The 24,634-nt window shown below is 43.6% G+C and overlaps 1 protein-coding gene across 2 annotated transcripts in view; it reads left to right on the top strand.

The window, feature by feature from the left end:
* The first annotated feature begins 5,004 nt into the window (after nucleotides 1-5,004).
* The window catches only part of ST7 (suppression of tumorigenicity 7), a 152,392-nt gene continuing 132,762 nt past the window's right edge, over nucleotides 5,005-24,634 (top strand). The window contains exon 1 of one of the 2 annotated variants that reach the window (XM_082488448.1): nucleotides 5,005-5,524. In XM_082488448.1, the coding sequence (XP_082344574.1) occupies nucleotides 5,374-5,524 (151 nt within the window). In that variant the 5' untranslated portion in view covers nucleotides 5,005-5,373. The remainder of the gene's footprint in view (nucleotides 5,525-24,634) is intronic. The other variant, XM_082488449.1, reaches the window with a different exon arrangement.

The following is a 24,634-nucleotide window of genomic DNA, read 5'->3' as shown; positions in this document are numbered from 1 at the left end:
GACAAATGCTTCGCCTTAAAAAAAAAAAAAAAGAAAAAAAAAAAGAAGCAGATTTACTGTTTGGCTGCGGTCCAAGGCATGGACGTGGGGAGCTCAGCTCTTGTCCTTTTCCTCGACCTAAAGGGGGGAGGGAGAAAGCAGCGCTGGTTCCCTCCGGGCTTTTCGCCATCTGTCTCTGCTTCCCCGTTTCTCCCACAGCCTTGTTTGCCTCCTGTGACGTAGGGAACATGTGTGGATGCAGATGCCAGACTCTGACTTGCCGAGAGCTCTTTTTTGACCAGGGGCCAACCTCGCAGCTCCCGTGATTCCTTTATGAACCCTAAGCACCTACTGCCTTGTACAAATACTGACGTGTCTTGGTCCACCACCTGTTTTTTTAGAAAGGATCTTCATAAAATGCCTCAATGAATGTGTGTGTCCACCTACTTCATAAACATATGTATGTGTTACTGGGGGATACTTCCATGGATTTAAAAAAAAAAAAAAATTCAATGTGCTTTAGCAATTGTGTGTGTTTGGGATGAGGCACTCTGCCCCACACTGATGCCTAAGTGGGCTGATGGTCAGGGAGGAATTCCCATCTCATTTTTAGGGAGAAAAGTCATTTGTTAGGAAAAAAAAAGAAGAAGAAGAAGAAGAAGAAGGAAACAGGTTTGGTGGTTTGTTTTTTTTGTTTGTTTGTTTGGGGGGGTAGGGGATTTTTGGTCATGATTTATTTTGAACACTACCTGAAAACACTGAAACACTGCTCTGAGTTGCACCAACTGTTTGGTAATACCTTTCTTTGCACTGTCTTTGCATCAACATTCGATTTTTAACCGAGCCAGGTCTGACTCAGTTTTTGTGACTCGTCTTGCAATTAAGGCAGCTTGTTGGTTGATTTTCTTGTCAGTAAAGATCTTAAAATGACTTTCAGGTGGTCTTTCCTCCCTCCCCTACAACTTCCCAGACACGTTCTACATCCCCCTGTTTTCTGGCAGAGTCCCGGTGGCCACAGACAACCCCGTGGGCTTAGGGGAGTTTGCCTTCTCGCTGTTTTCCCCATCCTCCTTTGGTTTAAGCAGATCTCCAGGAATCTGAAGATTCGGCTCCCTCAAACTCAGCTCCCCTGTTTTCTGAACCGATAAAACGGACAGACCTTCATCCCCGTGTTCCCACCTTCATACTGCTTTGGAAGTCACACGGAAGACAATTTTTTTAAGCTTTTTGACAAGTGGTGCTCGAGGCAGGTGAACGCTTATTTGACTTTTCCTCATTAGTAATGGTGACATGTTTTAAAATAGTACTGTGTTCCTTTAAGCCGAAGAATATTCCTGTAATACTGTAATATTTCACTTCTAAGATGGGGAACAGAAACTTCGGCCTGGGCACACTGCTCAGAAGTCTGTAGTTGCATACTTTTGAAATATCTTTGTTTTAATGAAAATAATTAAAAATATTAAAATGAAAATTAAGCATGAATTTTCATTTTGATTTTTCGTAGCGTATTTTCAGTTCTCCGGACTGTGACTAAGGATGGTGTTGTTTAGCTGAAAACAGATTTTTCACATGTCTTTAAGCCATTTTATTCAGCCTTTGGTATGTCTGAGAAGTGCTGGGTATGGGATCCCATGAACTCTCCTCCAGTGCCTTCCCTCCCGTTGGCACGCTGTTCTTCACCAGCGCTGTCTGCAGTTTAGACTGCCATCTCCAGTTCATCCCTGATATTGTTTAATATGCACCTGATATATTTAATAGGTGCACTGTATGCATATTTATTTATATGTATATAGATACACGTGTAGATATATGCATGCATGCATATGTATATCTATTGTTGTTTAATATGTATCTAGATTAGAAGGTGTAAGGCGTTAACATTGCTTAGCTGGATTCAGTTGCCCACCCGGCGTCAGCTGAGAGTCAGGGGGATGTCTGGCTGCTTTGGACCACGCTGACAACGTTTCCCAGCACTCGCAGATATCTGGAGCCGATGTGGGTCTTGTACGTGCCCTTTCTGAACGTCCTCGATACGTGTGCCGGGCCACCTCTCGGCTGCCGAGAAACCTGATTTCTGAAACCGGCAATCTTATTTTATAGCCGGGCTCCAAGGGGACTGTACATTATGGACCTAAAAAAAAGTTATTGATTTCTGAAATGTTCAGACAGAAGATATTTTGAGGTTTATTTTCTTTAGAAAAAGATTTTTAACCCCACTACTTTGGATCCGGATGCATAAAAAGATTGTGTGGGCAGACTTTTCAGACCAGACTTCTGCTGCATAGTGGTCACATCTTTTCTTTCTTACTTGCCAGGACCCGAGTTCAAGAGCATTTCTTTCTTCTGGAAAAAAACGATAACTTCACTGTACCTCATGTTTAGCAACTGTCATCGCGTCTACTTCCTGAATTCATTTAGCAAAGTCATCAACAGTCATATAAGAAACGAGGAACCCCGAACTCAGTTTATGGCAAACAAATTAGTAGTGTTTGCACTTATATTTTGAGGTAGGAACTGGGGTACCTGAGGGGTTGTGTGAGAAAACACTTAAACGAGTGAGATAATTGATTGGCAAATCTTAGCAGAAAGGTAGAAGACTCTTTTCAAAATTATTTTTGTCCAACAATCACTTCAGCTGTATTCTGTGCCTTGACGTAGCCTTGACTTAGCAAATGGGTGCCCGGAGCCAGATGTCACTTAATAAATTTGGGGCTCTTCATAGTACTGAACAGTTTGCTTCTTTCACTTGTGAAATGCACGCTTTAAGGCTTTCTATTAATACTTGGCACTCCTGTTGAACGGATTTGAACGAGGAGAGATAACTTGTGTTGAACAGAGCCTGAACTGTGAACGTCTTGAATGTCAGCTTACGTGCTTCTTTAATAGGGGCAACAGAAACATAATTTGTCATATGAGCGCACAGAACTAGTCAGGAGTCAAGTTATCCTAATGGGTATTTGCTCTTCACCTCATGCAAACATGTGGATTTGGACACATGCTTTTTCTTCCATCATCATCATCATTACTATTATTATTATTATTATTATTATTATTATTATTATTATTATTATTATTATTATTATTATTATTATTATCTTCTGCGTGTAGCACCCAATGGGAAAACCATTGGAGTGTGCTACTGGGAGCCTGAAGAGCTGGACTCTGTTGGCAGCTTTGGTTTTAAATATTTTATGCTCCCTGTAAAAACACCAGAGATCCAGCAGTGGACTGCGAAAAAATTACTGCAAAATATTAATAGCTGCTCTAAGTCCAAAGGAAGAAGAAACAGTGGTGCTTAAAGGAAGAAAGGCATAAAATTAATAACTATGCTTTAAGTGGGCACAGTTCACAGTGTTTTGATCTTCTAGTAATACAGGGGATATAAAGAAAACACAGCTGAAGAAACCAACACAGTCCACTCCAGTCTTTCACTAAAAGACAGCTTAACAGAATTAAAAGTTGTTTATAAAAATATATTAAAAAAAAAAAACCAACATAAAACATCTCTGTCTTTCATACATAAAAGAAGTCGATCATAGTTATTTTTGCAACGTAAGCAATAATATTCTGAAAACTAAAATATGTAGAGGAAAATTTATAAAAGTGAAAAAATTGCTTAGTGTTTTTTTTACTAACACATCAAAGAATGTGAGATGAATATTTTGATTTACAAATAGCTGCATGATGGAATAGTGTTGACATTTTTCAGATGTAACTTATGTGTTAAGTATTTATTGCCTTTATAACTGGAATAGGAAGCTGAAATATTTGAAATGTGGTTTTCTCTGGTATGTAATTAAACTATAAATGACCTTTTTGTAGTTAAGGGCCATCTGTAGATTTTAATTTTAAAAGGTTCGTGATTTATTAGCAGGAAAAACTTCTGTCATTCCTTCACTAATATTCTGATATAGGGACCAGGGTCCCTTAATCAGCAGATTCTGCCACATTTGATGGCACAAGACACCGCTGGCTTCAAGTTTCCTCATCCAGTTTCAAGTCCCATAGCATAGCCTGGAAGAAAAAAAATGTGAATCTTGGCGCCTTTGCTACTAGATGAGAAGGTATCAATTTGTAAAAGTACAGATTTATTTTGGTTTAATGTCTTTATATACTGTAAACTTTCTGGAAAAGCTACTATGTTTTTCTCCATGATGACTTTTTCATTGCCAGACTAGAAATTCCCAGGACAGGGTGGCTATTAGCAGTTGGAAAAATACTCTGGGATGTTTTGTTATTTTGGTACCACTTAAGAAATACTACCTTAAAATGCTGGAAAGTATTATCCCACTCAATACAGATTGTGGAAACACACCAGAAAGAGATCCAAACAAATTGCAGTATACAGTGTGTGTCTACTTAAATGTTTGTAACCTGTGCAGCATCAAAAAAAAAGCAGGGGTCAGCGGTGTTAACTCAGTGATGTTAACTGGCCACTGAATTTTTGTCACATTCTGTTGACAAGTCTCATTTTGTGAAGAAATACCTCATCGAGAGAGTCACGGAAGAAGAGAAATGCGTTTCGCAAAAGTACAATTTTGTGACTTGACGATTATCCGTTATCAACGCTATTTTAACAAGACATGCTTATTTCTTGTGCCATATAGTATCCCCCGGGGGGGGGGGGGGGGGGGGGGGGGAAGGGGAGGGAGTTTTACGGTTCAGGGCTCTGCCGGGCATTGCACACGCAAATACACATAAGCAAATTGTTTCGTACCTCTGATATTATCCCAGCAAGACGCTTAGGCAAATAAACGGCAAAAAAAAACCCAAACACCCCAAACCATCCTACATGGGCTCTTTTTGGGCTTCAAGTCCTGTTGCACGGTGGAAATACCGCTTGAAATTCTTGTATTAAATCGTAAAGACATGGGAAAAAGTTGCACAGCCTTCTCTTTCCTTTTTTTTTTTTTTTTTTTTGTCTTTTTTTCCCTCCCCCCCTCCCCCAACCCCCTCTTCCCCGCAGCCTCTCGCTGTTTCCCCGCATTTCATCATGCAGCGGGCGGACGCGGGAGCGGCGCGGGGGACGAGCCCGAGCGGGGGCAGATCCGGGAGCACATAGTCCGTCCCCCCGCCTTCCTCTTGGGCTTTGCCTAAAAAACCTCTTTTTTTTTTTTTTTTTTTTTTTTTTTTTCTCGCTCAGCCGGAGCTCGGAGGAGTCCATTTTAAGCCGGCGGTGATTCTGGCCGTGGGCGGTCTCGAACCCGCGGCCTGAACCGCGCCCCGCGGCGGGCGGTGCGAGCGCCGAACCCGGGGAAGCGTGAATCATCCCATAAACACAAACGCTGAGAGGTTGTGGCAGCAGAGAGCTGAGTTTGGGTTGGGTAGGTTGTTGGTGTTTTTTTTTTTTTCCCCCTTTTTATTTTTTTTTTTCCCCTCTCTCCTCCAAAAAACATGGCTGAAGCTGGGACGGGCTTTTTGGAACAGCTGAAGTCTTGCATCGTCTGGTCCTGGACTTATCTCTGGACGCTGTGGTTCTTCATCATGCTCTTCCTGGTCTACATCTTAAGGGTGCCCCTGAAGATTAATGACAATTTAACCACAGGTAGGACGGGATCAGCCCCGCTGTGCTCTCCCCCCCCTACCCCCCCCCGCGGGGCGCCCGTCCGACCCTTCCCCCGGGGGGAGAGCACCCCCACCACCCCCTCGGATGCTGTCTCGGCCGGGGGAGTGTGGGTTTCCCTTTCCCCGAAAGACCTAAGGGGGTTCCCCGGGGCTTTTGCGCCGTGTCCGCATCCCCTCTGTTGGCGGTACGGGTGGGATTTTGTATAGGAGGTTTGGAGGGGGGGGGGGCAAAGTTGGGAGAGCTCAAGCTGCGAGTTTGCCCCGCCGAAGCTGGGAAGCTTGGAGTTGAGCTGCAGAAATGCCAGTTTTTGTGTGATGTGGTTAAAAAAAAAAAAAAAAAAAAAAATCATCCGCTGGGCTTAAAAAACTCTCTCCTGCCCGCTGGGGTGAGCTACCAGAGGGATGCTGCAAGGCGCTCGGTTCTTCTGCCAGCGTACCTGCTTCTGCCTGCTGGGGGGTTAAGGGCTGTGGTGGCACTGGAGGAGCTTCTCTGTCTCCTCTCTTACGCTTCTGAGTGGAGGTAAAGAAGTCTGGAGGACTTCAGGAGTATAGGCTAGACTGTGGCTGTGCCCAGGCTTGCTGTTTTCTGGAGTTGTGTTTCACACTGGACTTTTCCTAAAGGAGTCAACATACTGCTTTTTGACTAGCAGGCTCTTGGAGAAAAAAAAAATAAATTATGCCTTTGATTTCCAAGTAGTGGCTTGAGCTATTTATCCTGGGTTTACTGTGTAAATGATAGGAAGAAATTCTTTACTGTGGGGGTGGTGGGGCACTGGCACAGGTTGCCCAGAGAAGTTGTGGATTCCCCATCCCTGGAGGGTTCAAGGCCAGGCTGGACGGGGCTTTGGGCAGCCTGGTCTAGTGGAAAGTGTCCTTGCCCATGGCAGGGGGGTTGGAACTCGATGATCTTCAAGGTCCCTTCCAACCTAAGCATTCCGTGATAAATAGCAAAACTGCTGTTTCCCCAACCATGTCATGCTTTTTCTGTACTTTTGAGACTGAGAATTTCAGGGGCTTGAGTAAGAATGTGCAGCGTGTTCAGTTCACAAGCCTATCTCAGGAGCAACCAAAAGTAATTTACATCTCCTATGCTCCTGGTCTCAATTAATTTCCATAACAGGCTTATCTTTGATGCAGACTGAGTAAGTATGTAAATACAGACCCGTTGTCAGTTGCAGAGCAGTTCATTCTTTCTGGGAGCTTTCTTAGGAGCAGGTGTCATCTGTGTGTTTGATGGATTCCAAAGGAAAATTGTATTTGTGGAAAATTCTTAGTTTCTTTGAAGGATAAAAAAGGACCTTGGTTTTTATGGGGAATATGCGTGTGTTCAGGGAGTATATAGAGTAGAATTAGTACTTTTTCCTGTACAATTTATGTTATACTCAAGCATTTTTTTTTTTAACAGGATTAAAACTTTTATGATGTTTCTGATAAAGATTAGATATCCGCTTATTCTTCTGAATGATAATAAGTAAAAGGGTGCAAGTTTGCTGGGAGATTATCACAGTTGCAATGGACTTTGCTTTGACTGTTAAGACTCAATACGGTCATATGCCACTGCTGTCCTGGATCAGCAGTAACTTACATAGTGTTGGCCAGTCTGAACTGGACAGTTATGTCTTTATCTTGAAGTTGCTTATTCTTCCTTCCTATCTACTGGGATCGTTTAAGTTCCTCCCCCTCGCCTCCCCCCCCCCCCCGCCCAGAGAAGGCTATTTGTTTTGGGGGCAGATGAGCTGTAACCCACGCGGCATCCCTGCTGCTGGGAAACCGAACGTTATCTGAGCGCTCTTTGCCCGTCTTTCTGGCCTGTTCTCATTTGATAAGCCTTTGGCAAATCCGGCATCAAAAAAGAATTAAAAAAAAAGAAAAAGAAAAAGATTCAGCTTTCACTTTAAGCATAAACACAATTAAAAATGACTTTTAAATACAATTTTGGTTACATTTTCTCAATATGTCTTTGAAAAGGTATCCTTTTGACATTGCTGCACACTGATTAGAACAGGATGTAATTCTTGTTGCTTGATTCTTAATAATTTATGTAATGCATGTGTCCCAGGTAAACATCGCAGGCTGTGGTTGTCAAGCAAAAATGTCAGAATCCTTTATATTGTCATTTTCGCTATTGGGAAAAAATCGCAGGCGTCCATTTGAGACCTAATGAAACCCCTCTGATTTTCTCTGGAGTCTCAACGAGCCAATTCTTGATGCACTTTCTCATTTGAAATGTTACTCCAGCTGTCTTCAGCTGAGTCATCTTGGTTTTCATTGAAATGTCCCCAAATGCAAGTAAAATGCAAGTATGAGATCTGTAAATGGGAGAGATTTCCACAGCTGTGTGTTTTAAGCATTGACGGAGTTAAAGAGACGGAAGAAATTACCAGTAAGTCCCAAAGTGTGTGATGAAAATGAGTTACCAGGGGACAACAATAGGCACAATATGGCCTTTATGCATCATCTGTTCTTAAATAGGATTTATTAAAAAAATCAACACTGGCAATAACGTGAGGCTTTTTGTTTTGTTTTTCAAAGCTTTTGTGCATGGATTAAAAATGCAGTGATTTATTATGTTTGGGTGTTTTTCCCCCAGTCGATCACAATAGCGTACTGGCATTGGTTTAAGGTTGCTCATAACGTACCTCAGCAACTGGCCCCAGCTGTGACACTAATCACATGGATCTCAGTGATGGGAAAATAAAAGTGTAAACATGGCTACTAAAACTTTTGCATGACGTAAAGACATAATAAGGTGATTAAAAACAATGACTGGGCATTTTCCCAGAACAAGCTGGATCTGTTGGTGAGTTGAGGTCAAACAAACTGGTTTTCAGTACCACCGGACGCAGGCTTAAGACAGCCGGCGAGAGAAATGCAGTTCCACAGGTATGATTTGCACCTCACCAAATAGGGATTTGAAAAGGTTTTAGGTATTTGGATCAAACACCTTAACCCCGGTCCACAGAGGGCTGCTGTGACGTGAAGGACTAGTGTGACATGTAAGGCAGAGTACCTGCCAGAGGGACGGGCACTTCCTACCGCTATGTGACTTTTGGTTTTCCATGCCTGATGTCAATATTTTTTAAAGGAAGTTGAAAAGCTGGAGAAGATAGTGGAAAAAATTATTTAAGGGCCGGAGATAAACATCAGAATAAGAGATTTTGCTTGAGAGATGACTAGATTAGAGTAAGGAAGTATTGTCAGGGGGGAGAAATAAATGGCCTTTAAATCATGAGAAGAATAATAATTGATGACTGGAAGCAGAGGGTGAACTCAATGTAGTTTTTAACGAACCGTGGATCAGCTGCTATAGGAATCTTCGGGTTTCCCGTGTCTGAAAGTCTTCAAATCGGATGGCGAAACACATGTCGCTAGTGTTCACACAGCCTGAAATCGGTTTGCAGCGAGGACATGGGCAGTGGGCGGCGGGCAGAGTCATTGTGGATGGTTTCACCAAATAGTCCAGTGGTCACTTCTAGGGGTAAGTTTTATTAAGGTGAAGTGTGAGGCCTTTTTTCCCCCTCTTTTGATGTTGTACAGATGTGCACACCCCCAGCGTTTGGTAGCTCTGCTGTCACCCTGTGTGTTTCGTTGGGTTCCCAGGCTTGAACACCCTCACAGTTTGGGGCAAGCGTAATTTCAGTATCCTCACTGGAGTAGATTACTGCGGTATCAACAAAAGGAAATCTAGCCTGTCATGTAAAAATATTCATGTTAAATCTGATTTTGGTGTTTCATGGTGGTTTTTTTTGCATTTTGTTGAAGCTGGAGGTACACATCAAATCATAAAATCCTTCATGAATAGGAGTGTTTGAACTGTTCTAACACTACCATACCATTAGCCATGAAGCAAGAGAAGAGACTTACTATGCCAGGGTAAAATATTAAATACAGAATAAGTAGTTGAGGAAGTGTATTTTATCATCTTATTCCAAAATAATTAAAATAAAATTGATTATTTTATATAACAAGGTGTATTTTCCTCCCGTGTTGGCACTTGCACAATTTCTGAATGCCACTTTAATCTGAACTAAGACACACCTCTTCTAAAAATGTGCAACCCTGCTTGTTTTTCCTGACATAACAGTTTGGCTTTCTATTCATATCCTAAGAAGGAGACAGTCCCACGAGTTAAACAGTTTCTGATGATTTTATTTATCCTTTCAAAGTGCAGCAGGAGGACGGGTTTAATACCCAGAGCATTAAGCACAACTGGCTTGTGAAAAGGCAAGGCAGGAGGAAACCGTTGAGTTCCTGAGGGTAGAGAAATCAGGAAAACTGATTTCCCCAAATTGTGAATAATAAATATATGGGTATGAGCTCTGGGTTGCATCTAGCTCAGTTGGTGTCTGTAGAGTATTACCATCTTTCTGTGGGACATCCTGCTTCAGCTGCACTGGAGCAAGGCCCTATGCTGTCACCAGGTCAACATCTAGAGAAGGGAGGGTTAGAAACCTACAGCATCAAAGAAAGCAAGTCACGTTGTTTTGCTGGGCCCCTGAGGTCAGCGAGCCCGGGAGAACCACAGCTGGAGGAGGAAGACCATGTCACTTTGGTGAGGAGATGGTGGTTGTGACAAAGCTGTGTTCTGGGGAACGGGGTGTTTTTCTTCTTTTTATTCTGATGTACCTATGGAATAATTACCTGGGATTTTAATTAATGTGGCATTTGTGACCATGTAATAGGCTTCTCTGAGAGCCCAGAGCCTGAAACACCACGCACGGTGCTGGCCATCTGAAGTGAGGAAGAGAGGCTGATGTGCAGCACCCTCACGGTGCCGGCCAACGCCGGGTTACTCACTCACAGTCAGGGTTTGTGCATGCACGGGCAGGAGAACGGAGTGGATGTGTTCCAAGTGTCTCCTCTGTTCCCTGTAAAATCGGATAACAACACTTGCTCTTCATCCAAGAGTCTTTCTGAAACCACAAAACCGAGAGGTTTCTAGGCAGCCAGATGCTACGGTGATCTGCTCCACCTCCAATGCATTTACTGATGTGTGCATGGCACAGGCTTCGGCAAATACAGCGCTCGGACCACTCCTGTCTCATTGAACCCTCATTTTACGAAAACTATCCAGTATTTAACCATGCAGGAAAGCTGGGTGTGACTCTACAAGCAGAAAGACTGAGGGAGATGAAGCGGTGGAGCATGCCTCTCAGGTTTAGGCTGTGCTGTCTTTGGGGTGGTGGCTGCTGTCAGTGAAGCTCATCTCATCTTTTTGATCTTCCCTTTCTGGCCTTCCTGACCTTGCAGATCTATATACTGGGCACCGGTGCAATGTGCTCCAATAGGTTGCAGTGTGACAAATAAATAACTTTTCATTCCCATCATCTCAAATTCAAGCAGTAGCAGAAAGCATTCACCTGTTATTAAAATTTAACTAATGGTCACTTTTTTCCTGCTGGTGACATTTGGCCATCTGGAGCTGCCTGCGCGCAGACTTAACGATGATAAACCACCCTTAGGGTAGGAGGCTTTTTGTTGGCGTGGGGCCGGGACCAGAGGCCCGGGGGTTTGTCCTCCCTGGCCCGGGACCCTGGCTGCCGGTGCCTGCACCGTGTGCTCGGTCACGGTAGCCACCGTGCGTGTCGCAATGTGTGTGTTTGCTGCGATAGCATCTTGACAGCACGGCCAGGAGGTGTTGTTCCCCTTCATCAATTTAAGCCCGCGGAGGTGATCATGAGGCTTGGAAAACATTAACCTGATGAAGGCCAGGGAATTTCAAATGGATTAAAAATGAGTGAACTGCTTCTTTCTTTTGAGAAGAATGGAAGGACAGTTATTTTTGCTTTCATGGACTTGCTGGTACTTGCTTGGCCTTCTTTCAAAATCGTCTGCCATCGTTGGGATGGGTTTCCCTGGAAGTGTCTGCTGTGTGAACTGTAGAAGTAACTGTGGTGATGTGACCACAGGAAACCTGGAGCAAAGCTCCGATGCCACCAAAAGGAGATGGAGAAACTTGTAACTCCCTGCAAGTGCAGTCTTCATTTTTTATTTTTTTTTTCCTGTATGAAATAGACTGTTGAATGTAAAATTTTAAATATGTGACCGCTTCTGGCAAGATCAGCAATAATTGTGCATGTGTATTTCACAGAATAAACTGTATCAGTTACGTATGGATAGTTTGCCTACTTACCCCAAATCACTTGTCTTTTAATTTTTGCGTTTCTCAGAATGTAAGTGAAGTCTTTCATAAAGACTGATCTTATTTTTCTGCAGTCCTAATGGAATTAGAGAGTGTTTTGTTTACTGTTAACCTCCGTCTTTAGTTGTATCAGTTACAGCACCGTGAAGCATTTGTAGTGGTGCTGAGCCTCCAGACGGGGTTTGGATGTCAGAGGTTTCTTTGGTCGGCTTTTGTGGGTTTTGCAAAAAATTAGTTGTTGCTTGGATATAGGCTAATATTCCAGAGGTTATTGTACAGCAGATTTTAACGATTTTAAGCATGTATTTTCAGCATGGTATGCTTGGAAATTCTCTCTTTATTTTTTATGGAAAAGAATATAATGGGCATGAAAGTAGCATGCCGTTTTTGACAAAAGTCTTTATAGATGGAACTTGGGATTCTTGCAACAAAATGAGGGAAGAGCCCTAACAAAACTTGTTAGATAATTTCTTGATGGACGCAGCATTCAATGATACAGAAGGACATTTGTTTTCTATGAATTTTTGGCATTTCTTCGTGAGTTGTGTTTTTTTTTTTTTTGATTGAGCTTAATTTCTCAATCAGCATCAAATGCAGGAAACTGAGGGAAGTTTGTAGCAAATGCATGGTTTTCAGAAAATATTTCTTTAAGAAACTGACTTTCATACAAAAAAAGCTCTAGAAGATTTGCAGCCACTATTTCAGGGGAAGTATGTAAGTCAGAGCCTTCAAAATAATATTTGATAAAATCTTGAGTGAGCTTAATGTAACACTGGCTAATATACAACCACGGAGTTGTACTGCCAGCTCCTAACTGAAGCCTAATGTCCTCTGTGCGCTGATGAAAATCTTCAGAAGTGCTCCTAAAACTGGATTTCAGAAGTGCTCCTAAAACTGGATTTCTCAAAGCATCCGCTGAGTGCCCGGATAAATTTAGCCCAAAAGAACATAAGCCTCATTGTTCACAGAGGTCACAAGTCCTAATTGTCTGAGTGGCTGGGAAAAAGCTATGATTCTAAATGAATGGAAAAATTTAAAATAGATTTCCCCCCCCCCCCCCCCCCCCCCGTGGTTACTTTGTAAACAAAGTAAATGCAAAAATCTAGATGATAAATTTGCATGTGTGAAAGATACAAGAAGTGCTAAGCGGTGTCAGTGCCCGAAGGACTGAAAAGAGAGAGAAATACATAATTCTGTGCCAAATTTACATACATTAAGTGAAAGACAGAAGGATGTGATGCCTACCTGGAGAGCAACACCTAGCAGGAATCAGGAAGATGATGTTGGACAAAACAGGGATATTTTGGGGGTGCCTGTGTTTTAAAATGGATTCAGAAAACTGCAGCATCTCTGAGAGGAGCTACGCAGAGTCTAGCAAAAACCCATCCATAGCGTAAGGAAGCTGGGACTGTTTATCTAATCACAGAGAAGCTCCAGAAGCAACTCGACAGGAGCTAGGGAGGAGTGAGAGCTTTAATCTAGTTGACAAACATATAGTGAGCTTCCTAAATAGTTGGAGCTAAAATGAATGTGTTGCACTTGGCAGAACTGGGGCCAAGTTATCTGCCGTCTGAAGTTGCAGCCTGGCTGGGAGAGATGCTGCGTGCAGTGCCCTCGCTTTAATAGAAACTAAGGATTGAGGGGTGGTTGCGTACACCGTAAACTATCTGGTGGGAAGAAAAGAGCAGGTACTAAAGTAGCCTTTAATATGGGGGAAGCAAATCTTATGAGAATGGGTGGCTGCAAGCTGAATCCAGAGGAACTCATGTGCAAGGTGGGTTTTTAACAGAGATTTTTGAAGACATGGGCTTGTGGACCCAACTGCTACGGCATGCGATGCGCTGGCTTTGCAGCTTTGGCTATCGTGGCGTTAAGACCGTCAGCGCGATGAAGATTGCCAAGCTCAACAGCGGGGGAACGGAAGCGAAATCTGATGGCCTGTGATAAACAGGAGAGCTGACTAGTAAAAACGCTATCGTGTTGAGGTCAAAACCCCAACACCCAGCTGGAAGCCATTGCTGTGGGTGCGCAGGTGCGTTGTGCGAGCGCGGAGGCTCCGACGGTCCCTGGATGTGCCAGGACTTCTGTGCACGTGCCAGACCGCCGTCCCCACTGAGGCCGGGGTTTCTGTGCGCAGCTCGGTCGGCTGGCAAGCTCTGGGCTTAAAGGAGAGTTATTTGTCTTGTTGGCAAGTGGCAAAGCAAATAAAACCACCTAAGTGGCGACTTATGTTGGATGACCGAGCTGATTCCGCTGGACTTAAATCTACAGAAATGAACATCGCTGTCAGAAAATGACGAAGGTGGTGTCTTTTGCGTAGCAGTCACAAGTCAGGCTTCAGCTTTTTTATGACAAGGCTAATTATTTAAGAAGATAGTTTATATTTAACAAAATAAGCCCCAACTCCGGACATCTGGATGTTCAACATACAGCTGAGAGTTACGTTAGACTGTACGGGGAGGACCAAGGCACAGGGAAATGAGACCCCGACCCTGCAAGTCTTTAACGGCGTGATTGTTCTGCAAGCATAGGTCCAGGGGTTTGCTGCAAAGGTAATTAATGGGCATGAATTCTTAACGACTTGGGCATAAGTAGTATGCTAAGGTATTGCAGGAAGCCTGTAGCAAAACTGGGGTCCCCGGTCTCTTCGGTCTAAAGGCAGTTTTCCCTCTTGCAATTTGATGGTCACATCTAAGTTTTACCTTTTTTGCTGGAGCTACTTCAGGAACGTATTTAGGGCATTTGTCAAAGAATTTAAGATTAAAACCTAGCTCGGTCCTGTGGCCAGGCTGTGAGGTGCTTGCAGGGATGTCGCTCCTGCGTTGGCTGTTAAAGGGGGTGTCTGAAGGCCCCTTCCACCTGTTTTTAAATTAGCTCTTTGTGGCACTGGAGGCATCTATTGAAAGATTGTATTATAAACTCCCGCTCGTCCTCGTGTCTCTGAAGTGTCATGTGGACCAGTGATGCTCTGTAAATACTAATGAGTGAAATTTGCTTTGTGAACTCCCAGCACAGGCTAATTGGATTTTTTTTGTGTGTTTTGTAGTTGGCCACTGCTGAAGGGCAACCAATTTTAAGAGCGAGAACACTAAGCTTAAACAACGATAATGCATTTAAAGACAAGAGTTAATGTCATGCTTTCAGCAGACAGAACAAACAAGTTGTTACTGTGAAGCCTGAGGAAAGGGTCTAAATTCAAAGTCCACATCAAAACTCGCCAGCTGCTCTGAGAAGACAAAGATTTGTTATTGTGGAGTCTAAACTGGAGATTTATCACTGTGGTAGATTCAATGCTTAAGTGATTAAGAGCACTTAAATATACCAATTAGAAGGATGAAAGCTATAGGGCAAAAATTAAATGCAGTCATCGTAAGATTCTTCTTCTGCACAGTGCGCCAACTGCAACCATGAGATTTAATTTCCAGCTCACTTTCTAGAAATAAACTTGGCTTATTAAATGTCAAGCCTGTTAGGTTGATATGTTAGGTCTTGTGCTCAGCGGCAAGACACTCGGAGATCAGATTTAAAGCACAAGAAATGTTATCGTCCTCCTCGTTTTGTTTTGTAAGACTGCCATTCATTTCTCAAGAAAATATACTTGTAACCTGAGAGTTCCGTAGATGTTGATCTTTACATAACTAAATGTTTTGATGGCACTGCCCGTATGTTTTATGCCGAGGGCTGAAAATGGTTTACAGCGTGGCTTGGTCTGGAGCAAGGTTATACGATCTACTAACGCACTTAATCTTCCATGTGAAATTTCTCTTGCTATTTTTAATTCCAAAGTGAACTTGATAGCAGCATACCCAGCTGGTATGTTTTACACAAATCTCAGCTCAGAGTCCCAGACTAGTCATTTCCTCGGTTCTTGGAGAGAAGGTTAAACCAGACCCCATTAGGACAGGGCACGCAGCTGGCCTGTCGTACCCTGCGCAGGGGACGAGTGGACAGAGAGTCCCCAGTGCGACTCAAGCCACTTCTCGAGCAGAAACCGACTCTGCGCAGCAGCTGGATGCTGCAGCCGAGCTGACGAGCCCTCCTTGCTGAGAGAAGGAGCTGAGGAGGTCTCACGCAGGGCTGCGCCGATGCAGACCTACCGCTTTTAGGAGACATAAGTGTCTCCTCGACAGAGCTTGACTTCATGGATTTCTCTGCCCACTAGGCGTAGGCTTCTGTACCATGCTGCATTGGCTGGTATAGCAGTGCCTCCTGGTCCCTGTGTCCATCTGTCCAGCTCTTTGGGTTAGGACAAAGGAGGAATGATACAAGCTCCAGAGAATTTCCTTAGCAGTAAATATTGCCCTACACACTCCTAACTTGGATTTCTGTCCAGAAATCCTTGTCAAGAGTGTGTAGTTTTAAATTGCTGGTCACACCTGTGTGAGCAGCAGCCCCCCAAAACCGTGTAGTCTTGGGGGGAACACAAACCATGAGGAGCTCTCATTAGCTCTGGGACTTCTGTAGATGCCTGGACCACAGGATTTGCCTAGACCTGGCAATTGAGGATTGGGCTGTGTTACAGTCACAGAATCACGGAATGGTCAGGGTTGGAAGGGACCTCTGCAAATCATCCCATCCAACCCCCCTACCCGAGCAGGGTCACCTACAGCAGGTTGCACAGGACAGCGTCCGGGTGGGTTTTGAATGTCTCCAGAGTGGGAGACTCCACCACCTCTCTGGGCAGCCTGTTCCAGTGCTCTGCCACCCTCAAAGTAAAGAAGTTCCTCCTCATGTTAAGATGGAACTTCCTATGTTCAAGTTTGTGCCCGTTACCTCTTGTCCTATCACTGGGCACCACTGAAAAAAGACTGTTCCCATCTACCTGGCACCCTCCCTTTAAGTATTTATAAGTATTGATAAGATCCCCCCTCAGTCTTCTCTCCTCCAGACTAAAAAGACCCAAGTCCCTCAGCCTTTCCTCCTAAGAAAGATGCTCCAGTCCCCTAATCATCTTTGTAGCCCTTTGCTGGATCCTCTCCAGTAGTTCCCTGTCCTTGAACCGGGGAGCCCAGAACTGGACACAGTACTCCAGATGTGGCCTCACCAGGACAGAGTAGAGGGGGAGGATGACCTCCCTTGACCTGCTGGCCACACTCTTCTTGATGCACCCCAGGATGTCATTGGCCTTCTTGGCCACCAGGGCACATTGCTGTCAGGTGTGTTTTGTCAGGGGCTCCTCAGGAGCCAGGGTTTTCACCCTTGATGTCCTAGGGTAGCTCCCCTGCCTCCCATGAGGAGTATATAGGAGCTGTGCTGTGTGGGACTAGAGAGGTGGATTGGCCTCCCTGGGTCCCCTACTCCGGTCCTCAGTCACATTTTACATTATCTTCCCATAAACCACTGCACTGAAAGATATTTCTGGAACCTGATAGCTCTGATAGTTAGGAACCTTGGTCTTACTCCAGCCCAGATGTATTCATGGCTGGTTTGCACACCTTTGCCTCATGACAGCTCGCTCCTTTACCATCACAAACTGCACCGCCACCACGAGGACTGGTTCCCAATGCACTTATATGGGGTTTTCCCTCCCCATCCTCCCCTTGTGAGGTTGAGTCAGTCAGGCAGTCCTAGCCTGCTCTCCTAAAACGGTGGAAAATCCTTAAGCATACTAGTAATACTCTACTCTTTCATTTTTTCATCCATTTCATAATTGGGTAACCAGTGTTGTACGTCGTATGCCAAAGTAAGGCTTCGTTAACTGCCTTATGTGGTGTAATTAATCTTTCTCGCCTTCCACTGGAAATATTTTGTGGTGTAGTCATATGGTTAAAATTGCCTTTTTTTGTGTCAGTATCTCCTTGGTGGATCGCAGCAGTATGTGGTCATATAGTAAGCACGGACCTGTCACGCCAGCTGACCAGCTGCGAGCAGAGACCCTTCCTGGTCCCTTACCCTTTGCACCGTTAACTTTGATCCAGTTTCTCTGGCAGCTCATACCAGCCTTCTTCTGCACCCTTCTGGTTTTGGTAATGAAAATATTCAATGAGGTTCAGTTGATGGCTCCATGGGCTCTCCTTGTAGCCGTGTGCTCCCAGGCAAGCTGCAGGTTTCCCCATCTCTGCCAGTTCCTCCCTCTCTTCCCCACATCTCCTGTTTTAAGTAACTTCCTATAGCACTGTCACATACTTTACTGAAATTCAGATGGTTTAGAGCTACTCATTTTTCTTGGCTAGGAATCTAGCTATTTTTAATAGAGACACATCTGTTTGGTCTGGCATGATTTATTTATTTTGTGTTTTATCCAATTTTTCATTTACCTCTGTTGCTTAATTTATTGTTATCTTTAAAATTCTGAAGTTTCACATAGTACTGCTTTGTCAGCAGTGCAGTAGCTTGGGTCTGTGTATTAAATATAGAAATATAAGGTATTCTGGCATAGTTTGGGGAATTTCATCAGTTTATTAAAATTCTTGATGCTGGGCTTATTTTTCAAATGACACTTCTTTCAGTAAGATGATTTATGTGTATTCCCTTCATCTCACACTCAGCTGTGTCTTGAATGTGTTAAGCTCTTTGAATTATGTCTCTGTTTCTCCTCTCACAATATCTCTTTTCTTGCACTCACTTTCATATTTTTTTTCCTCCACATCCAACAGTTTTGTTCCCATTCAAAAGTAAAGTAAGGATTCACTTTGTTTTGGGGAGCGCTGTATCCTATTTCTTACCTTGCTGTCTCATTACTTATTTTGTTGAAGTAATCTTACTGGTTTACTGGGTTTATTTTGATATATTCAGTGTTTTTATACAACTCTTAAGGTATAACTCAGTCTGACTTTTAGCCGATATAATTTTATTGTTGTGCCTTTTGTCCTCACCAAAGCAGATGGGAATCTTTGAACATCCCAGGTCTTGTGGGTGTTACTTGTACAGGGCTGATGTTGCTTTATTTTAAAGCCCCGGCTGACAGATTGGTGTCTATGAGGTATAAAATGGAATTTAACTTTCCACGATTATTTTGAGAAAGTCTGCGTTGCGGTTCTGGCCTCCTTGAAGCAGATGGCAAAGCTCCTACTGGCTCTGATGAAACAACTGTGTTGCTCCAAGAGTTTTTTTGACATTAGGTCCTGGTAGAAGAGGGTATTTAGCAGGAATGACTCCCAGACACACCCCCGTGATTTGAAATAAGTCTTCACATTAGCTGCCTTCCTGTGTTTGGAACACTGTAGGTATCAAGAAACTGAGAACTGATAGCAGTGCAGGTTAGACAACATGAAATAAAGGTCTTTAGTGAATATTACGTGTTTAAAAAAAAAGCTGACTTGTCTAAACCTAAGCTGTGAAGTTTCTCAGGTGCTTTTATGGTTAAAGAATTTTAATCAGTTATCTTCCCACACATTTTTTTAAGTTCTTGAAGTTGCCAGATACATTTTTGGTTTTACAAGGTATTGTAAGCTTTCTGACAATATGACAAATTTTACACAATATAAGCCAAACCCAGTAATTAGTAAATCACTCGGCTGAAAATTTTGGGTGCTTCAAATACTATTCTACTGTCTTCTACAATACGGGTAGATCTAAAATTCCCATGTTATGGAACAACATCCTTACTAGGCAATTTGCTTTATTTAGGTTTCTCAATAATTATATAGTGCTGTCCCCCTTGCGTTTGATGGTCTAGGTCTGTAAATGGTCTGTCCGTTGGCATGTGGAGTCAGTGATGTGCAGGACTATGGGCACAAGTTGGAACATAGGAAGTTCTGTTCAAATACACGGAAAAACTTCTTTACAGTGAGGGTGACAGAGCAGTGGCAGAGGCTGCCCAGGGAGGGTGTGGAGTCCCCTTCCCTGGAGATTTTCAAGACCCGCCTGGATGCAGTCCTGAGTAATGTGCTCTGGGCAATCCTGCTTTGGCAGGGGAGTTGGACTAGATGATCTCTAGAGGTCCCTTCCAACTCTGAAACTCCATGATTCTGTGATTCCGTGACTAGTCAGCATGGTTTGCCGCTTTCCTTAGGTGAGCTAGTAATACAGGTGTGAAATAAATATCCTGTAATATCTTCATTACAAATCTGTTCTTCCCTAGATACGGTGCAGTTCCTCTTACTGGATGGCAGAAACACGTGGGTTTGTACACACTTCTATACTCTTCGCTTTACCGGAGGGCCGTTAGGGGCCATTTTGTTTGTTGGTGCAAATGAGACCAGCTGCCAGTCGGTTATGGTAAGGTGGCTCAGCAGCTGTAAATGCTGACCCAGCTTGGTTCATCGGGAGGGCAGCTGCCACTCTGGAGATCACCCAAGATGGTGGGACCTTGGGTCTTCTTAGCCAGGTTATGACCTCTCTACATCTTTGCAGTGGACCCGAAGAGTTTGGAGTCGTAGAGCTACAAGAGGGGGTTTGCTGGTTTAGCCCAGGGTGAACACTGGAGACTTTCATGGTTTAAAACCAAGCAAGCTAACCATCCAGGCAGAGAGAGAATCCATGGAGAGCTCTGGCCCTTGAGCTCCCTGCCTTATGTACACAGCCCTCTGTAAATCACTGTGGTCCTCTTTCCAATGCACACGCACGTGACCCTTCCGCACAGGCACAAAAATCAATAATAAACAGTAAATGAATAACGAAACGCCTGCCAACCAAAATCTCCCTTGTTTAATTTCACGTTTCTTTCCCTTTTCTAATCTCATGTGACAGAGAAGCATTTAAGGGAGGAGGACGCCCAGAGCAAGGAAGTTCTATGAAGCCTTTTCTCACAAATGCCTTTGTTTGAGGAGCGAAGGGGCTGGTGGAGCCGGGGGGGCCGACATGCCCTTGCACGGCAGGCTGCAGCTGCGGCGGGCCTGGGCTTGGCCCTCCAGAAGCTTTCTCCTTAAGTAAGGATCAGAGACCCATTACGTTGATGGAGAAGGTAGCGATGTCTCTTGCGCGGGACAGGCACTGCCGTTCTCTGGATGTATTCTTATTTGTATACGTCGGGAGTACCATACAGCTGTGCCGTCCCCAGCTGTGCCTGAGCCTGCCCTTAAACTAAGGGCTCCATGCTCTTCCTTTCCCCCTCCCTCCTTAGGTTTTTATCCGCCTTTGGTCTTTAAGGTGAGAATAAATTGTCATTAAAAGTGTCTTTGCTGTTCCAGTTTGTAGTGTTAGTTTATTTGGGGCATGTATTTTAAACGTGCAGACTGGGATTATATCCACGGGGCAGTGTTTTCAGAAGCACCCGTGGTATTTCATCACCTAGATGCTTTAGTCAGCCATCAGTTTACTTATTAACATGTGCTTATTTATATACTCTTTATAATAAGCACAGTAATAAACCACAGTGCTTTGCTAACTGTAAGAAAAGCATTAAATGTCTAATATACAATATAATGTGTGCATGTACAATGGCACAATATCCTTTTACTCGTACCCCAGTGTAATTCTGTACTGTGCGCCGCAGACGTTGCTTTTACAGGAAGTTATGCTGTCAGTTTGGAATAAAAGTTAATATTAATGAGAGACGGGAGAACACCATAAAATAATGATAAAACAAAAACACACGCCAGTTCAAGCAAATTTGGTTATGGTGTGTTTGCTTTGTGTGAATGCTGTAGTTCAGCAAGAGGAACGTTGGCCAACTCAGGCTCTCAATGTTGTTATTAAAATATGGGTCCCTTGTGTTCGGGGGCTGCAGCGCTGCGTGGCAGTAGATGGGGGTGGTCTGAAGTTTGAATTCCATTCTTAATTTATAGCAAACAAAATCTTTATTTACAGAGATCATTAACATTATCGTGTGGTATGTTGCAGATAAATTGGTTAGAAAGGGTTCAGTCAGTATGTTTATGAAGGGGACAAAATTATGCTTTCGATTCAGCAGATGTTTATCATGCAGAAAACTAACTAGAAGCCGATGCACTTGCGTTTGAGTCACTTCCATTTCCTAGCGGTTGCTGTTCAGATGGGAACAGTGAGATTTGATTTTTGTTCTACACCGTTGCTTTGTAGGTATTTTTTTTTTTCCACTTGTGTTTGCTGCCTCCCTTCCAGTCCTTTCCTTAGCCCTTGAGCTGGGCCTTGAGCTGCCGTAAAACACATTTTGCATTTGATAACGCAGTAATGTGGGCAGAAGTGGAAAAGTCCATGTACAGTTTACGCACTAGATGGCATCCTGTTAAAGAGGCAGGAGGCATCCAGGGACAAGGAGAGGCAGCTGCGGCCTGTGGGAGACATCCTCTGAAAAAACCCTCTGATTGTGTCTCAGAGACCTGACGAAGGGTCTCCATCAGTGTCCGATAGCGGACGCGTGAACACACAGACGCAACCCTGTGCAGCAAACTTGTGAGTGTGATGGAGCCCCTTCGTATGCAAGCGGAGATCCTTAACAGTCATTCTGTTGCATCAAGGTCTCCGCAGAGGGGAAGTATTAAGTTGAATACAGTCACGTGATCGGTAAGAAATATAGTTGTAAGGCCGTCCTACAACCGATGCAGTTGTAAGGCAAAGCCAAGTCCTACCCTTGACCTTCAGAAGTCTGCTTGTGAAGTGGTCCTCTAGATTGCTTTTACAAGGTCAGATGACAGATGAGGTTCATGAGGGCTACAGTAAATTGAAGTGGCTGCCATAAAGCCAGATTATTTTCAGTTGGACAAAAAATGGAAAACGCAGGACTAGAAGACTGATTGTTGGCTTAAGATGTCTCACATTTGTCTTCCTGAAGCAATTACCACAAAATAAGCCAGAGTGTGAGTTTGAAACAGTTGTGGTGATGGGTGCTGCACCTGTGTGCCAGTGCTCCTGCAGACTGCGGACTTTAAGGCAGTGGGGGCCGTTTTCGTTGAAGTGCTGAGGAGGTGACTGCTACCAACCCGCCTGCCTTTGCTCAACCCCCTGCCTCAGCCGGTAAGGCCGCAAAGCATTTTTACAGACTTAAAGTTCCCTGCCTGTCATTTTTAAGGCTCTGGAAAACTCATGCTAGTTTAGGGGGTTTTATCCTTCTCCCCCTGCCCCCTCCAGCTGATCCGTTCAGGCACCTGTAACTATGGACTGTGATACAAGTCTTAAAAAATGATCCCTTTGATACAATAACATCTTTATCAAAGAAGAATGAGTACATTGCTCACTTTTAGCACTTGACCTTTTTTATCAGGGGTTTTCCAGGAAAGGAGTCATCCCTCCTTTGATGCTTACATCTGCCTTGCTAGAAGAATCGTATAGCAGATTGTTCTTTTATAAATCATTGTTCTTCTATAAATCGAATTGACCGAGCTCTAGTTCTGCTCATTCAGTTTCTTCTCTAGCTGCTTATGTTCTTTCCGTGGACTGCCATTGATATTTTGTTTATGCACAATAGCATAATTTAAAAATAGGAGTATGTAGGTGGTTGCAGCTGCTCAGACAGTTAAAACAGACTGTTCAACATCAGGTGCCTCTGGAATACCTCACATCTCCTTCGTTGGCATTTGATCCATGAACTTGTTTGGGGAATTTCGACTAGACGGGGGCTCAGGTGACTTGTCTTTGGACTGCTGTGTATGAAATGCTAGCTCTCACCTTTATGTGACTTATCCAGGCAGACCGACGATAAATGTAAGCAATAAAAGATGAAAAATAGTACTGCAGGTATGGTTTAGAAAAGGTTGCAAAGTGCTGAGTGGGTCTCGGTGTGTTGTAATGTCAGGTGCCCACCTGCTTCGTGGTTATTAAATTGATTTGTGTGCCTGTGGCTTGTTGTAAGTGAAGGACTGCCTCAGCTAAGGAGACTTACAGTGAGGCACACTAGACAGAAGCAATTTAAATACTCAAAATTTTTGTCTGTGAAATATTTGAGTAAGAGCAGTCTCAGCTGTTGGGTGTTTTTTATGACAGATATTCATAAGTGGAACGAAAGTATTTGCTATTGTCTACTAAGGCAGCGGCTTGACTAAGATTTTGGAGAGATTTCAAACAGAGAATACAAGAAAATAAATTTGTATGGCTACCAGCATCTCACATTGAAAGTCAAGGGCGGAGGGCTAGGTGTTCTCTTCTGGTGAGTCATCTATGTCTCTTTGCATAATGTATATTTCAGCTTTGTCCTCTCTTGCATTTAACAGGGTATAAATAAGCATGTTAATTGGAAGGGCAGTGACTTTTAAAAAATACCTGCCTTGCTAGCCAAGCCCTTGTGCCCTTTCTTAATTTACCACATCTTCTAATGCCATACAGCAATGGCGAGGTCAGAAGAATTAAAAGAAATTTACATGTTAAGTAGCTTCCTATGGAAGTACTTTTAAGAGCTAAACTTGTCCAATGGTATTGTAACAGCCGAAGCTGAGAACATATAAGTGAACGTGAAATATGAGTGGGGCTCACTGCATATTTTGCATGAAAAACAATTCTTCATATGTAAAGAAACAGCCAAATAATGCCTGATGCATTGATTTATTTCTCAAGTGTTATCCAATATCATGAGTGTCGAGTTCTCATTTGCTCTCCAGATCTTAAATGAGTGATAACTTTCTCTTACGCTCCTCCTCCACTTGTGTTTGAATTTACTTTTCTCTTGCTTCAGCCATGTCACCATGGCCCCTTCCCGAGCTGTGCAGCACGTGAAGGAACACAGACAATGATACGTAAAGGGTTCAAAATCCATGTGTCACTTTCGCTTTACAATTTTGAAACAAATTTAGGTGAAAAGCTTTTGACATCTAGCTCTGTGGGGAGAGTGAGAACATAAAGCTTTCTTTCCATACTTGCATCCTCTGCGAAATCCTGGAGGAGCCATCACAGATAATGCAAAAGGTATTGCATCTTTGCTAGCATATATTTTAATTTCTTTTACTCCTGCTTGGAACTAGGCTGTCTGTTTTCCAGGGAAAGGTCCTTTGACTGGAAATAAATAGGCGGGAAGGGTGGGGTTCAATTGCCATGAAAGTTCATTTCCAGCGATCAGACACATGAATTCAGAGTTTTGTATGTGAGACTGGGAAATCGTGCTTAATAAATTGGAGACTGGCATCCAGAGATTACGGAGAAGCAATGTCTTCATTACCG

Source organism: Vanellus vanellus, assembly GCF_965231255.1.
Source record: "Vanellus vanellus genome assembly, chromosome: 1".
In the NCBI taxonomy this organism is placed as follows: Eukaryota; Metazoa; Chordata; class Aves; order Charadriiformes; family Charadriidae; genus Vanellus; species Vanellus vanellus.
Note: the sequence above shows the minus strand (reverse complement) of the source record. Positions and strands in the feature narration are given on the sequence as shown.